Source organism: Thunnus maccoyii, chromosome 1 (assembly GCF_910596095.1).
Source record: "Thunnus maccoyii chromosome 1, fThuMac1.1, whole genome shotgun sequence".
In the NCBI taxonomy this organism is placed as follows: Eukaryota; Metazoa; Chordata; class Actinopteri; order Scombriformes; family Scombridae; genus Thunnus; species Thunnus maccoyii.
This window is the reverse complement of record NC_056533.1, coordinates 39,117,038-39,130,433: the sequence shown is the minus strand read 5'-3', so window position 1 is coordinate 39,130,433 and position 13,396 is coordinate 39,117,038. Positions and strand designations below refer to the sequence as shown.

The 13,396-nt window shown below is 37.5% G+C and overlaps 1 protein-coding gene across 1 annotated transcript; it reads left to right on the top strand.

Moving 5' to 3' along the window:
* Positions 1-9,860: 9,860 nt before the first annotated feature.
* il17a/f1 (interleukin 17a/f1) lies at positions 9,861-13,175 on the top strand. Its single transcript, XM_042420899.1, has 3 exons — positions 9,861-9,928; positions 11,482-11,720; positions 12,608-13,175. The coding sequence occupies exons 1-3, from the start codon at positions 9,896-9,898 to the stop codon at positions 12,858-12,860; spliced, it is 525 nt and encodes a 174-aa protein (XP_042276833.1). The 5' UTR covers positions 9,861-9,895; the 3' UTR covers positions 12,861-13,175.
* Positions 13,176-13,396: the final 221 nt, after the last annotated feature.

Sequence of the window (13,396 nt, the reverse complement as noted above, 5' to 3'; positions counted from 1 at the left end):
CATGTGGAAACTTCTGAATAATGGTGACACTCTTTTTGATCTTCTCTCTCTCTGAGGTTGGGAGGGGGAGGCAAACAGTTGTCACAATGTCTGGGGAAAGATGACATCATTTTTCCACCTTTTTATGCTCTTTTTATGGTGCATGCAACATTTTTTTAAATAAAATTATGTTAAAAAAAAGAACCTGTTGGGATGCTGAATGGTCACGACATGTTGTGAATGAATCCAGTTTTGGTTTACTTTTATCTTGTTTGTATAAATAAATTCATCCAAATGTGTGACTCTCTTCAGCCACTTTCACACAGAGCTCTGTTGAAGTCCAACTGAAATTAATTTTTTGTCTCCTACGGCAACAAATCTGCTCTGTGAATCACTTGTCCTGTTTTCTCCTTTGAGAAAAAAAAAACCTGAAACCAAAAAGGGAAAAATGTATATTTTAAATTCTTTGGTTTCATGATGGTGCCCTCTAGTTTTACCTTATTTGGATTAAATACATCAGTTTATGTAACCGGAGTCCTTATTTGCATACAGCAAATCAAATCTTTGCATTAAGTGATAACGTGTCGTTCTGTGATTCACACGGTCACACTGAGCCTGATTGCATCCGGCTACACAACACAAGAGCCACAGACTCTGAACAACAACCCACATTAGCTTTGCTGCTAAAGTCTCCGTCTTATCTAAACTTACAAACATGAACACACATCTCGTCCGGCAGATTAGCTTGTTGAACGAGCCACCGAACAAACATTCACAAGGGAAAAGTGCACCGCTAACGTCATTTAGCAGGTTTAATAGCTAATTAGCTGCTCAGCTGCAGCACATTGAACAGCATGTAAACATACCTGCAAATGCCACATTTTTTTTCCTTCATTTTAATTATACAAAACTATTAAAAATACATTTTAAAAACATGTTGACAATATTTTGGACTGCAGAGAGGGACGATTCAATGTGGTTTTACGACTTTAAAGAGGTTTTATGTTTGCCTCACTTCATCATGTGCTTCAAAATGATTTTAAAAGAATCAGTCTGGTGTTTCTCTATATTCTTCTTCCTGTCAACGAATCTCAAACCAAACTGTGTTCATCCATCTCTCAATACTTTCCTCTGTCCCTACTCTGTCTGTGGCTCTCAGCTCCAAGCTCATTGGAAGAAATAATAAATATATAGTTTAATCTTTAAAAAAAAAGGCTCAGTCATTTCCTCAATCAGCTGGCCACTGTAGTTTTTTTTCAAACAGGAAGAAATGGTGCATTTGTTTGGGACTATGAATCCACATCTGGTGCTCTAGTGAGTATTTATAGCAACAGGACAGCATGTGTGTGATTGAGGCAAAATAAACTACAGTGTGTGTTCATGGTGATGAAGTTGTCAGTAGTTGTTTGAGATCACGACGTCTGATTAATCTGATCGATCGACGATCTGGCTGTCTGATGATCGGTTGGATTTCTGCAGTTTGAGCAGCTCTAGATCAACATTTCCAACATGGCAGCTGTTCTAACCTGTAGTGAGCTTGTTTGAATCTGATTTGAGTATATCTGACATCTTGTGGTTGAGCTGTAGTCTGACTGAGATGCTGTGATATAAAACTGAACTTCACGTGAGAATTTGCAGTTTCCACACATCTGCAGCTGCAGATCTTTATCTTTTACTGCACAAAGTAACGCTGCCTTTTTTTGTCTCTTTTTGTCAACATTATTACAGACTCTTATTTTATTTAACCTTCATTTAACCAGGAAGTCTGATGATCCCTTTTAGAAGAGACACCAGGCCGAGAATGAAGCGTAAAATAGGCGTCACATAGTTTACAACGATCACATCCAACGCAACAAAACAGAACGAGAAAGATAAAAACTATCTAGAACAACCTTCCTCATGATGAGACATTTCTTTAATGTGAAGCTTGAATCTCTGATGTGACGGCAGTGTCTCCAGATGAAGTTTATCTTGTAAAGTTCAGAGTATGAAAATGCAGTTTTACTACACTCAGGGCAGATCTTTGGGTCATTGATTATCGATCTATAGTGATAATCTTTTGATAGCTGTTAGAAATATGAAATATGAACGTTTCTCTGTATCTTTAGTGAACTCCGTCCAGTTAACATGTTTAATTAACGACAGTAGTGACAAGTGAATGAATAATAAACAAGCCTACAAAGTAATGAGTAATGATGAAATGTGAACTGTGCAATACTTGTTTTTGCAGCAAAAAGTAAACATTTCATAAATCAAAGATAAAAACCTAGTTGAGTTTCAGTTTCAGGTTTTCAAAGCGAGTTTCGAAAAAATAATTTGTTATCGAGCTACAGTCGGAAGATATTTGTATGTAGAGAGTTTTTCTAATTCAGTTTCATGCTTACATCCACCTCGTCGACGCTCAGTTGATCCGTAAAGTGTGAGAATAAAAGTCGCCATGCAGAGTGAGACGTAGATTAACTCTTACATGATGTTCATACTCTGTCCCTTCACAATATCTCCTCATAATTAGTCTCTATACAAGGGCCGGAGCTGAATCTGAGTCTGGTGGAGCTGAGCTTTGGATGAGCGGTCAGTGCAGTTGTCTGTCGTCTGGAAGATCACGGCTTGAAACCTGGAGTAGGAACCCTACTTTGCAAAATAGTTTATTGAAGAACACTTTTTAGGAATGCACGATATTGGATTTTTTGCTGATTTGCCGATATTTCCAACTCATTGTGGCCGATGCTGATACTGATATATGCACATATTTTTTACCAGCTGGCTGAGGAGACTATTATGCATGCAAGCATAGATTGTACTAAGTATGATCAAGAAAGACAATATATGAAGGAAGAACTGAGGAAGACTGGAGTTCAGGATCTCAGCATTAAAACTTTAATGAACCTGCCAAGTGGGAGCAGCAGTAGAGTTTTCATTGAGTTTATTAGACAGACAGGATTAATGTGTAGGATTTAATCTCTGGTCCACACTCCGGAGCAGAAGGTGGCCGTAATGCACCTAATACGCTGGTTGCCAACCGCGGCTATAAACCAAAAAGTTTTTTTTTCCAAACAGAGTGGTACATCCTGTCAGCCGAGGTGTTTCCTATCTGTGCAGCCGAACACAGCAGCTCCTCGACAGACTTTTTCACCCCGACGGTCCCGGTGTTTCCTCCGCAGGCTGCACTTCACTCAGCCGCCACTTTAATCTGAATAACAAACAAACCGGGTCTCGGTGCTCCGGTTGGATCCACATGCAGAGCCGGGGCTAATGTTGGCTTGGAGGCTAGCAGAGGCTAGCTGGCAGTGCTTCCCTCTGGCCATGCTACGGCTAACGCTCCAATAGCCTCTCAGCTAACGTTAGCCTCGGCTCTCCATGTGGATCCAACCGGAGCACCGAGTCCCGGTTTGTTATTCAGGTTAAAGTGGGAAGAAGCAGCGGCTGAGTGAAGTGCAGCCTGCGGAGGAAACACCAGGACCGTCAGGGTGACACAGTCCATCAATGGAAGCACAGTCAGGTGGCGGAAGAGATGGCGACATATCGGCCTCTCATAATCCGCAGAATTTCGCAGATGCCGATATTTAATTTTAGAGCTTTTATCAGCCGATACTGATGACGTGCCAATAATATCGTGCATCCCTACTTATTTTAACACTTTAATATCCTAAAATTAGAAGTGTAAGAAAAACAAAAACAGGATTGTTACACCTATTTCCACTTTTATTCACATACAAATGCAAATAATTTTGCTGCCTCAACAAATACAGATACAAATATAAATACTGTGCTCTCTGCACATCCCTACTCTATACCAAACGTCTGAACTAAATCTATATTTCATTCCTAAATACCTCATCGGTCATCAATAAATAAGCGATGAGAGCAGAGAGTGAATTCTTATATATTAGGGATGTGCAGAAAGCCCAGTGTTTGTATTTATTGAGGCAGCAAAATTATTTGTATTTGTATTTGAATAAAAGTGGAAAGAGGCTTAAAAATCCTGTTTTTGTTTTTATTACGTTTTTAATTTTAAAAAGTTAAAGTGTTACAGTAAGTGTTCATAAGTAAACTACCTTATGAAGGAAGTCCCCACACCGAGAACTGGAGTCTCCCAGATCACAGACGGCTGCGCTGACTACTGAGGTAAAACTTTACTCATCGCCTCTTTGCAGACAGACCTCTACCTAGCAAATATTTTTTCAAATATTTGTATGAAACAAATATTCATAAAAACCCAGTATTTGTGCTTTGCTGTATAATGTATTTGTATTCGGGCACACCTCAATTGTATACTACTATATCATTATACTATATGCAACATAGTCAAATTTAACCCAGAACACCTTCCACAGTATATACATAAAAATGTGTATAAATAAAAAAAGTTTCTGTTCTTATATATTCTGGGTCACTTCAGGGAAAATAAAAATGTTTCATGCTAAAAAAAACCTGATGTTTAGGGTGTTTTTACTGCTCTCAAATGTAAAAATGGGTCAACTTTGTGCTGAACTAGTGTGTAAAAACTCACAGTGTCTGCACAGCTTCAGCACACAGCAAGCTATGGTTCTCAGTCTGTCAGTCAGTTTGAGATAATTTGATTATAACCTATAGTTTAAACTAGTTTGAACACAGCAGCTCTGGACCAGACAGAACAACAACATTTGGTACTGCAGGTGTGTCTTTGTTGATGTTGTGCTGTTGTGCATCAAATTCCTCATGTGCAATTAAATAAATTACTAAAAGCAACTGACACACGATGAACCTGGAGCTTCTGGGTTTTATTTGATGACTTTAAATTGTCCCTTCTTAAAGGATTTTTGTATATTTTTATATTGATGAATTTGTGTTTTGTGATTTTTTTGGTAATTTTATGATATTTATATTGATGTTTTATTTTTTTTTGTCATCTGTCTCGTGTTTGTGTGCTGCTCAGATAAACAAAAAGTAAAATAGGAGAAGTTGAAAGAGATTTTCAGACACTAACAGTCTGCCTTGTTCTTGTATTTCAATAAGAATAAATAAATTTCAAAGTTTCTTTAAAAATGTTTGTGAGTGGCTGATGCAGAAAAGCTGTTGCAAGATGTTTTGGGGGCTGTAAACTGACGCAGGAAGCAGGAAGTCTCTCGGATCACTGATAAGCATCGACCCATCAATCAAACCAGGTCAAAGCCGAGCTGGCAGCGTGGGCTGAAAAAACACAACACAACATCATACATGACCGTGATGACGCTGTGATGTGGAGCAACCTGAGTCACAACACGACTGTAAACCAGGTCACAGTGCAACATGCGCGCATTCTACATCATATGATGCAAGTGAAGCAGCTCAGCAAAAAGAGAGGATAAAAGAGCGGGGGCGGCCCCGAGTGACCGCTGAGAGGCCCCTGACTAAAACACTGTTACAGTATTTAGAAGTTTCTCCTGTTGCATCAGACAGACAGTAGATGTAACAGTTGGGGTTATGGTTAGGGTTATGGTTAGTGTTTTTAACAGCCGGTCAGAGTGTTTTTTGTTTTTAAGGACAGTTTTAACCCAAACCATGATCTTCCTAACCCGTTGAAAAATGACACTAAAGGGGAACCCAGTGTGTTTAAAAAAGTGACATCAAGGGGATCCTGATTAATCATCCGTATGTTGATAAGTTTCTGATTGATGACACTGTTTGGCAGAGTCGTCCCAAAATCATTACTCACTCATTAAAAATGATTCATATGAGCATTTTCTGATCCGCACAGCTATTGTTAAAGGTTAAGAGTGGGCACAAAAAACTACTTGTTGTAGTTTCGGGAATGATCGTGGTCATGGTTAGGGGAAAAGAAACATCACGCTGCATTCACCTTTACGGCTGATAGACGACAATCCCTCAGACCGCTGGAGGTCAACGTAACGTCAGGTAGACGTAAACATACAATATGTCATTTTAGGCATTTGAACGAACAAGAAAAGCTTTTCTTACTTACTTACTTCTTGATTTATTGAACAGGACAGTGTGCAGTATTAAGCATAAATGATGCACTGCACCAGAGTTAGCTTGAAGCTAATTAGCATCTGTAGTCCATTACAATCAAAACATACAACAGCAAACAGTACAAAGCAAAAAACACAACAGCACATCACATACAACCACAATGTCAGTTAAAAGTTAATAATGCAAACGAGGCTCAGTGGTCACACAGCTGATTCGTCTTTAGTTGATTTTTTAATTTGGCCTTGAACGTATTGATAGAACTACAGTTGTTCTTGCATCCTGTCCAGGTACAACACACGGCAAACTCTGCAACTGAAGCCTTAAAGGGGACAGATCCTGCTTTTTGTGGTCTTCAACTCTCTAATAAAAACACAAAATTAATTTGAAATAAGTTCCACCGCTCTCTGCAGACATAAGACACTTTATCCACCACCTGACTCCTGATTCCTGCAGCTGCAATTTTACTTCAAGCACAATTTTTGTAATTAATTTTTAATTGTGATTATTTGTCTCTTTACACTTTGTATTTACAGTACTAGTATGGTGGATTTAGGGCTTTATATTTCTATTTTTAATGCTTCATATTGTATGTAGCAGATGCTCATAATGCAGTGTTCTCATGATTAATCTCTCTTATCTGTACTACACATCGGTTGCACTTTGTTGTCGTGACATCTCAGTTTCTGTGCATGCGATCGACATCATCGGATCATCTTATCTTTACTGTCAGTTAGCGCGAGTCTGTTGTTGTTTCACAAGTCAACAAAATAAATATTATAATACATTTTAAAAAAGCATTTCTCTAATATCCGTTTTATGTTCTGCTGTTTTGTCATTTTTATTTAAAAGATTGTTTTCTTAACAGATAAATGTATTTGAAATAGAAAAGTATAAAACAATTTATGTCTCTAAGACAAAATATTTGTATCAGCGGGTTCTGAGTTTAAATTGTTGTCATCTTGAGATTTTAAACTAATTGAATCTGCTTTCACTCTGAATTTGTCCTCAAGGTTTTAAAGTTAAGAGTTAAGTTTTAAGTTAAAGATGAAACTATAAAGTTTGATATTTTCACATCAGACATAAGACACTGTTATTGTCATTGGTAGACATTTAGTAACTCTCAGTGATCACTGGTTCACAGACTGTTCACACATCAAGTGACACTGAACAGATGTGTACAAAGTGTTTAATATCCGAGCACAACAACCACAACAACAGCAGATATAGTTATTGATTCCTGCTCAGATACATGCTGCTCTTCAGGTTATAACTTCAATATACATTTCTTTCAAACTTGGTGTGAACAGACCTGATTTCTGTTTAGTTTTCAATTTAAAAAAAATCACAAATACATTTAAATATGTTTGAAAAATAGGCCAATTTTATCATAATCTCTACATATCCCACTTGGAGTATCCTGCATGCTGAATACAACAGTATTTTCTAACTGCAGGGGTCAAAGCTGGGACCTAAAACCAGATCTGCAACCCTGTCTCCTAGAAACCACGTTCAATTACTAAACTGTTTTCCAGATTATGTTGCAATGGCAGGATTATGTTCACAGGGTCAAGGTCAGGGTGGATGTTGGTCATTCACATCCTGAGTCCTGTGTGTGTTCAGGTTTGGTTCAGGTTATTGAAAGATGCTGGTTTTGTTTAAATGTTCTGTATGAAACAGAGACCAGGATCTCTGACCTGAACAAAGTGCTGTCAGAGTCTGAATAAAACCACAAACACTTTCATACTGCTGCAGTTTCTAACAGCTGATACTGTGCTGCAAGATCACATATTTTGGTGGAAAAAAGAACTTAGTCGTCTGTCAACATTTCACTTTTATATTCAGTATATACAGTATATACTTGCCAAATACATTATTCATCAATGTTTTCTCATCATGTTGATAGAAAATGTTACAGTTTAGACATATATGGAGGCAGGGTTGCAGACAACAGTGTTCTTCCAACTTTGTGTCATCAGTTTGTGTCTTTTCTGTTTCAACAGTGCATCAGTGCATCAAGCAGCTCCATAAAGAAATGCTTTTCCCAGTTTGGTGTGGGAGAACTTGACCTCAACCCCGTCCAACACCAACATCAGTGTTCGACCTCACTGATGGCTGAATGTGAGCAAATCTCTCAGCCAGGTTCCGACACCTGTGGATCTATAGATTCCTGTACATAGACACAAAGACTCAGCACAACTTTCAAAGAGCCTGTCAGGTGACACAGTTCAGATGACGTCTATATAAGGTGTGTTTGGAGGTGGTTAGTTGGCTGATTAGATCCTAACTTGCAGAAAGTGGATTTAGTGGATTTCGCTGCAGGAGACCGCTGTTCATTTCCTGCTTCCAAACATGAATGTCACGTTTCAAACCACAAGTCAGGACAGTTTTTTAAAAACCGTAACTAGAATTGACATGGTCTTTACTGTTGCCATGATGAAGATGGTTGCCTAACTTTGAGGAAGTAATAACTTTAACCCACGCCACATTTCAAGTGATTGTCACATCATAAAACATCATTGTTTTTTAACGGTGATGTGTAACGGTTTTGGAGTGCACAGACAAATGATGTCCTGCAGATTACTGCCGTTAGTAGTAGAGATGGTACGAAAAGACATGAAAGATTCTTCCGATTGAAATATATTAGTTTGTCTATGTACACGAATCTATAGATTAAATTAAATCTGTTTATTTCACAAACTGATGTGATTCTGGGTTGGCTGGAAAGGCTGAAACCAGAGTAGTGGAGGCTGATATATAAGCAGAGTCACACTTTGGCATTTAAATACAGTACTGTGCAAAAGTTTTAAATGTTTAGATTCTTCTCCATAACGCAACACCGTCAGGGAGGCGTCTGATCGTCCCAAATGTTTTCTGCATCCACAGAAGAACTGTGGCAACTTCTCCAACATGCAGAAACAACTGACCTGACATTATTTTTGAAAGCAACCTCACTTTACGTTACTCCTGTATATCAGGATTTTCATGTGGTGTGTGGACATCAAGCAAGGTTTTTAGATGATAACAAGAAACTTTCTTTGACTGGAAGATGCAGGAACACAACGCTCCTGTGTGATGAAATTACCTTTGAAAATTCTGGTGCTTTCCATATTGTGAGATTTTTTTTTTCCACCAGATTTCAGATGGAAAAGTCATAGTTTTCACTCCACTACATTTGCATGAAAGCTGAAGTAAATGGTTTCAGATTCAGATTTTATAAACATTATCTATGACGCATATCAGCAATATGAAATATGAAACAATGCATGTGGTTTTCTGAGATAACGTATTTAATCTGATCAGTTTGTTGTCTCTGAGATAACAAATGTGAAAATATCAGCAAACTCCTCAGAATCACTGCAATCCTGTAAATCAACTATTCTCACTCCTTCAGCAAATTTTTTCAACAATGATGACGAATCTGCACAATAATCAGACTTAAATGTGCATTTATACAACGTGACGTTTTAAGGCGAAGACTTCACTCTGACCTAGAAAATCTGCTGCAACTTTTGTATGCAGAACAATTTTTACCTCCTCATCGACTGTGAAAGTGGGTCGATGTTCAAGGCCTTGTCATGCAGGTTGGTCTGTGTGGTTTCTAGAGAGGAGGATCAAATACACACAGATAGAGACAAAGAAAGACGGTGACATCATCAGAGGAAGTACAACTGCGGTGCTGACTCTGACACAGATTAAGATAAATGTCGGCGCTTCAGCCAGACGTCCAGCAGAACACCAGCGAAGAAGAAGAATACGACTTTTGCAGAAACCAGCAGAAGAAGTCTGTTTGTTTCAGCCTGAGCTTTAGACAGAGACAACCACCATCTGACCTCCAGATTACAGCTTCAGTCCTGAACCTCCATCAGAGCCCGAGGAGCCTCCAAACTGACGAGTGAAGAACAGGATTCACTGAAGTGGAGGATCTGCAAAAGAAGAACCGAGGACGTTTGAACTAATCACCATCAGCATGTTTTCAACGTCAAACTCCTGCAAAGTGACGGTAAGAACCTGCACGAGCTTTGATTTCAATTATGTGCGTTTCAGTCTGTGCAGTTTACGTAGTGCTTCAAAATCCAGAAATCTCACTTCTGTCACCATACGAACTGTTTATTAGAGTCAAGTTAATTATAGAAGACAGGTAGAGGACAAAAGAAAGTTCATAAAAGTGTGGAATTAAGTAAATTTGTATAAAATCATAAAAATGCAACGGATAACTAATACGACAGCAGAAAAGCAAATGTACGGAAGCCCACAACGCTCAATATTATGTCATACATGAATAATTAACCAATGAACTGTGAAATTAATTCTTAAAACTCATTATCAACTCATTATTTTGTCATTTGTATTTTCATAGCAGCAGGATTTATGTTTAAATCAGGGTGGCTTCATGGGGGCGTGTGATTGGCTGAAAGGTGAGGAGGTGATGTCTGCTGAAGAGTCACATTATGAAATAAAAATGAAACAATGAGTTGAGTTTTGGGTTTAAATTAAATTATTGTTATTTATTTATTTATTTAACCACTTTGGTCTCCATATATTTGCTGCACATCAAACCCCCAAAATCCTGTTTATTATTATATTTTTTACAATTTTTTACTGGGTTTTTTTTTATTAGTGGAAACAAGGAAAGAGAGAACTTAACCTCCTCGACCACCAGGGCGACGCAGATTTATTTTTTAAAGAAAAATATCTTTTCATGCTGTTGATTGTTATTATTATTATTATTATTATTATTATTATTATTATTATTATTATTATTATTATTATTATTATTATTATTATGGTGAGTATTTTAGTTTTAACTCCCTAAAACTTTTTCATGAATTTAGGAAATTTCAACCTCATATTTTTTCATTTTTCATCATAGTTTTATTGTATTTTAATTAAAATGTGAAAATGCTGTTGAATTTTGTTCATTTTAAAATTTACTACTAATTTACTACTTAATACTATTTGTCATTTTAGTCATTTTATTTATAAGGGCAAATATTTTAAAAAATACTTTAAATATTTTAAATTTAAATTATATATTTTTACATGTGGGATGTTTTATGCATTTGAAACATCCTAAAACCACACGTGCCCATATGTGACTGCATCACATGCAACATGCTGTTTCGCATGTTATTATACTGTATATGTAATAGATTTTTCTTACATTTAACATATCAAATATCTGAAAATCTCATGTTCCTCTACAGCAGGTGAATCTGTAACATGACATAACGTAAAATGAGCCTCACATGTGATACGTTTACATTAAACTTTCTTGGCAAGGGTTAAAAAAATTACGTTTTTAATTACATTTTCTTCATTGTGCACCTGCAACTAGTGCAGGTGCTCATTTAACTGACTCTTCTGATGAAGATCATTATAAAAGAGTGAAAGTGTAACAATATAATGCAAACACAAAAACACACAGATATTATTTGTGACAAACAGAAAGGTTTTGTGTTTAAAAAAGCAGTCTTTGATAAATTGTTGAAATGTTTTTGTTGAATTGTTTTGGATGATTTTTTTTTTTTATAAATTCCTCTTCCTCTTCCTCAGGCTGCCTGTATGGTAGCGATGATGATGATGGCGATGATGATGGCGGAGGTGACAGCCCGGCCGAAAGGAGGCAGCCAATCGAAACACCAAACAAAGGGACACAAGAAGTCCTCTGATGATGCAGCAGTCGAAACCATGGAAACCGTCCCCCTGCAGCTCGACCCGAACACTATGGTTCCCACCAGAATCATCAGACCGCTGGCGCTGGAGAACGCCTCCATCTCCCCGTGGACGTACAAGTATGAAAACACACACACACACACAAACAGAGCACTCATTGTAATTAATTTAACCATGATCCATGATCTTTCCATAACCCTGACCAAGTGTGCCTAAATTTAACCAAACATAAAAACACACCACACACCATAAAACATCATTATTGGTGCAGGCATGAGAGATGCGTCTACTTTTCATGCCTACATGAGGCAAAATGTGTCACTGACAGGATGGACCAGCGTGTATATCAAACGCTTCGGTGTGATACCAGGTTGCATCCTCATATGTCTTACTTTGTCTAATAGTCCAAAACCCCCAAATATTAAATTAATGTTATTGGGACCCGAGCACTGACAGTGCAAAGGTCCTATTGTAACTCAAGGAATTTTTCTCTATTATTTTTCTTCTGAAACAAATGCATTTTTGAGGGCCTAAACGTGCACGAAAAGTTGTAAACTTTGCACATACATCAGAAGTGGTGAAAAATTTTATGGGTCTCGCAAAATGGCTCGACAGCGCCCCCTAGAAAATTAGGAAAATTTTGTCCAATAGTCCAAAACCCCCAAATATTAAATTAATTTAATTAATGGTGTAATTTTTGCTTAAAAAGAATACTTAAATGGCAATTATTTTTCTGTCGAGCAATGAATTGATTAATCGACCAATCGTTGCATCAATGGAAACTGAATTTTCTAAAATTTCTTTACTTTTTGTTGACTAAAATGAACAAATATCAAACGTCTAAACTTTGACTGAAGTGAATACAATACAATTTCATCAAAACACGAAATCTAAATTAAAATGGTGCCAAAATAACAACTGATCCTAATGAGCTAAAACTTAGAAACAGTGGTCTGTTCCTTTAATCATCCTATATCTTGTCCCTTCTCTCTCTCTTCGTCCTCAGCGTGTCCCATGATGCCTCTCTGCACCCTCCGCTGCTGTCGGAGGCTCACTGTTTGCTGCAAGGCTGTCTGGACAAGGATGGCGTGGAGGACCTGAGCCTGGAGTCCAGACCCATCCTGCGCCAGGTGCTGCTGCTGCGCCGGGTCAAGTCGAAGGAGGCGGGGTCAGAGCTCGGCTACCATTACCGCATGGAGTACCGCCTCATGGCCGTGGGTTGCACCTGTGTCCGACCCATCATCCAACATCAGGACTGAGACCTGAACCAGCTGCTGGGTCAGTTTGACTGAAAATCAAAGTCAAAAGTCTAAAAAATGAAGACATCACACCAAAATATGTCTTATTTTCATTATTATTCTCATTATTTAATAATTCAAAATACTCAAAAGACGCCTTGTTAGTCAGAATTACTTGCATCTCATAATTTATACCTTCTGTTGTCACTATTATCAGCTCTTATGATGAAGTTTTATTTTATAATTTCCGACTTTTCATCAATATGTTTCATATAATGTGCTCTATTTAAGTTTATTTAAATTACATATTATTTAAATGTTATGATATTGATCCTCAGTATGTATTTATTGGTGACATGATTTTAATATTAATGTATTTATAGCTCAGAGGATGAATGATGATGTGTTGAATGTTTCACTCAATAAAAACTAAACAAAGACGTAAAGTGTCATAATTTTATTTCTTCCATTTAAAATATAATGTGATTTCTGTACATTGTCGTCGTCATCATCATCATCATCATCATCATCATCACGTTGCCAGGGAAACAGACTGA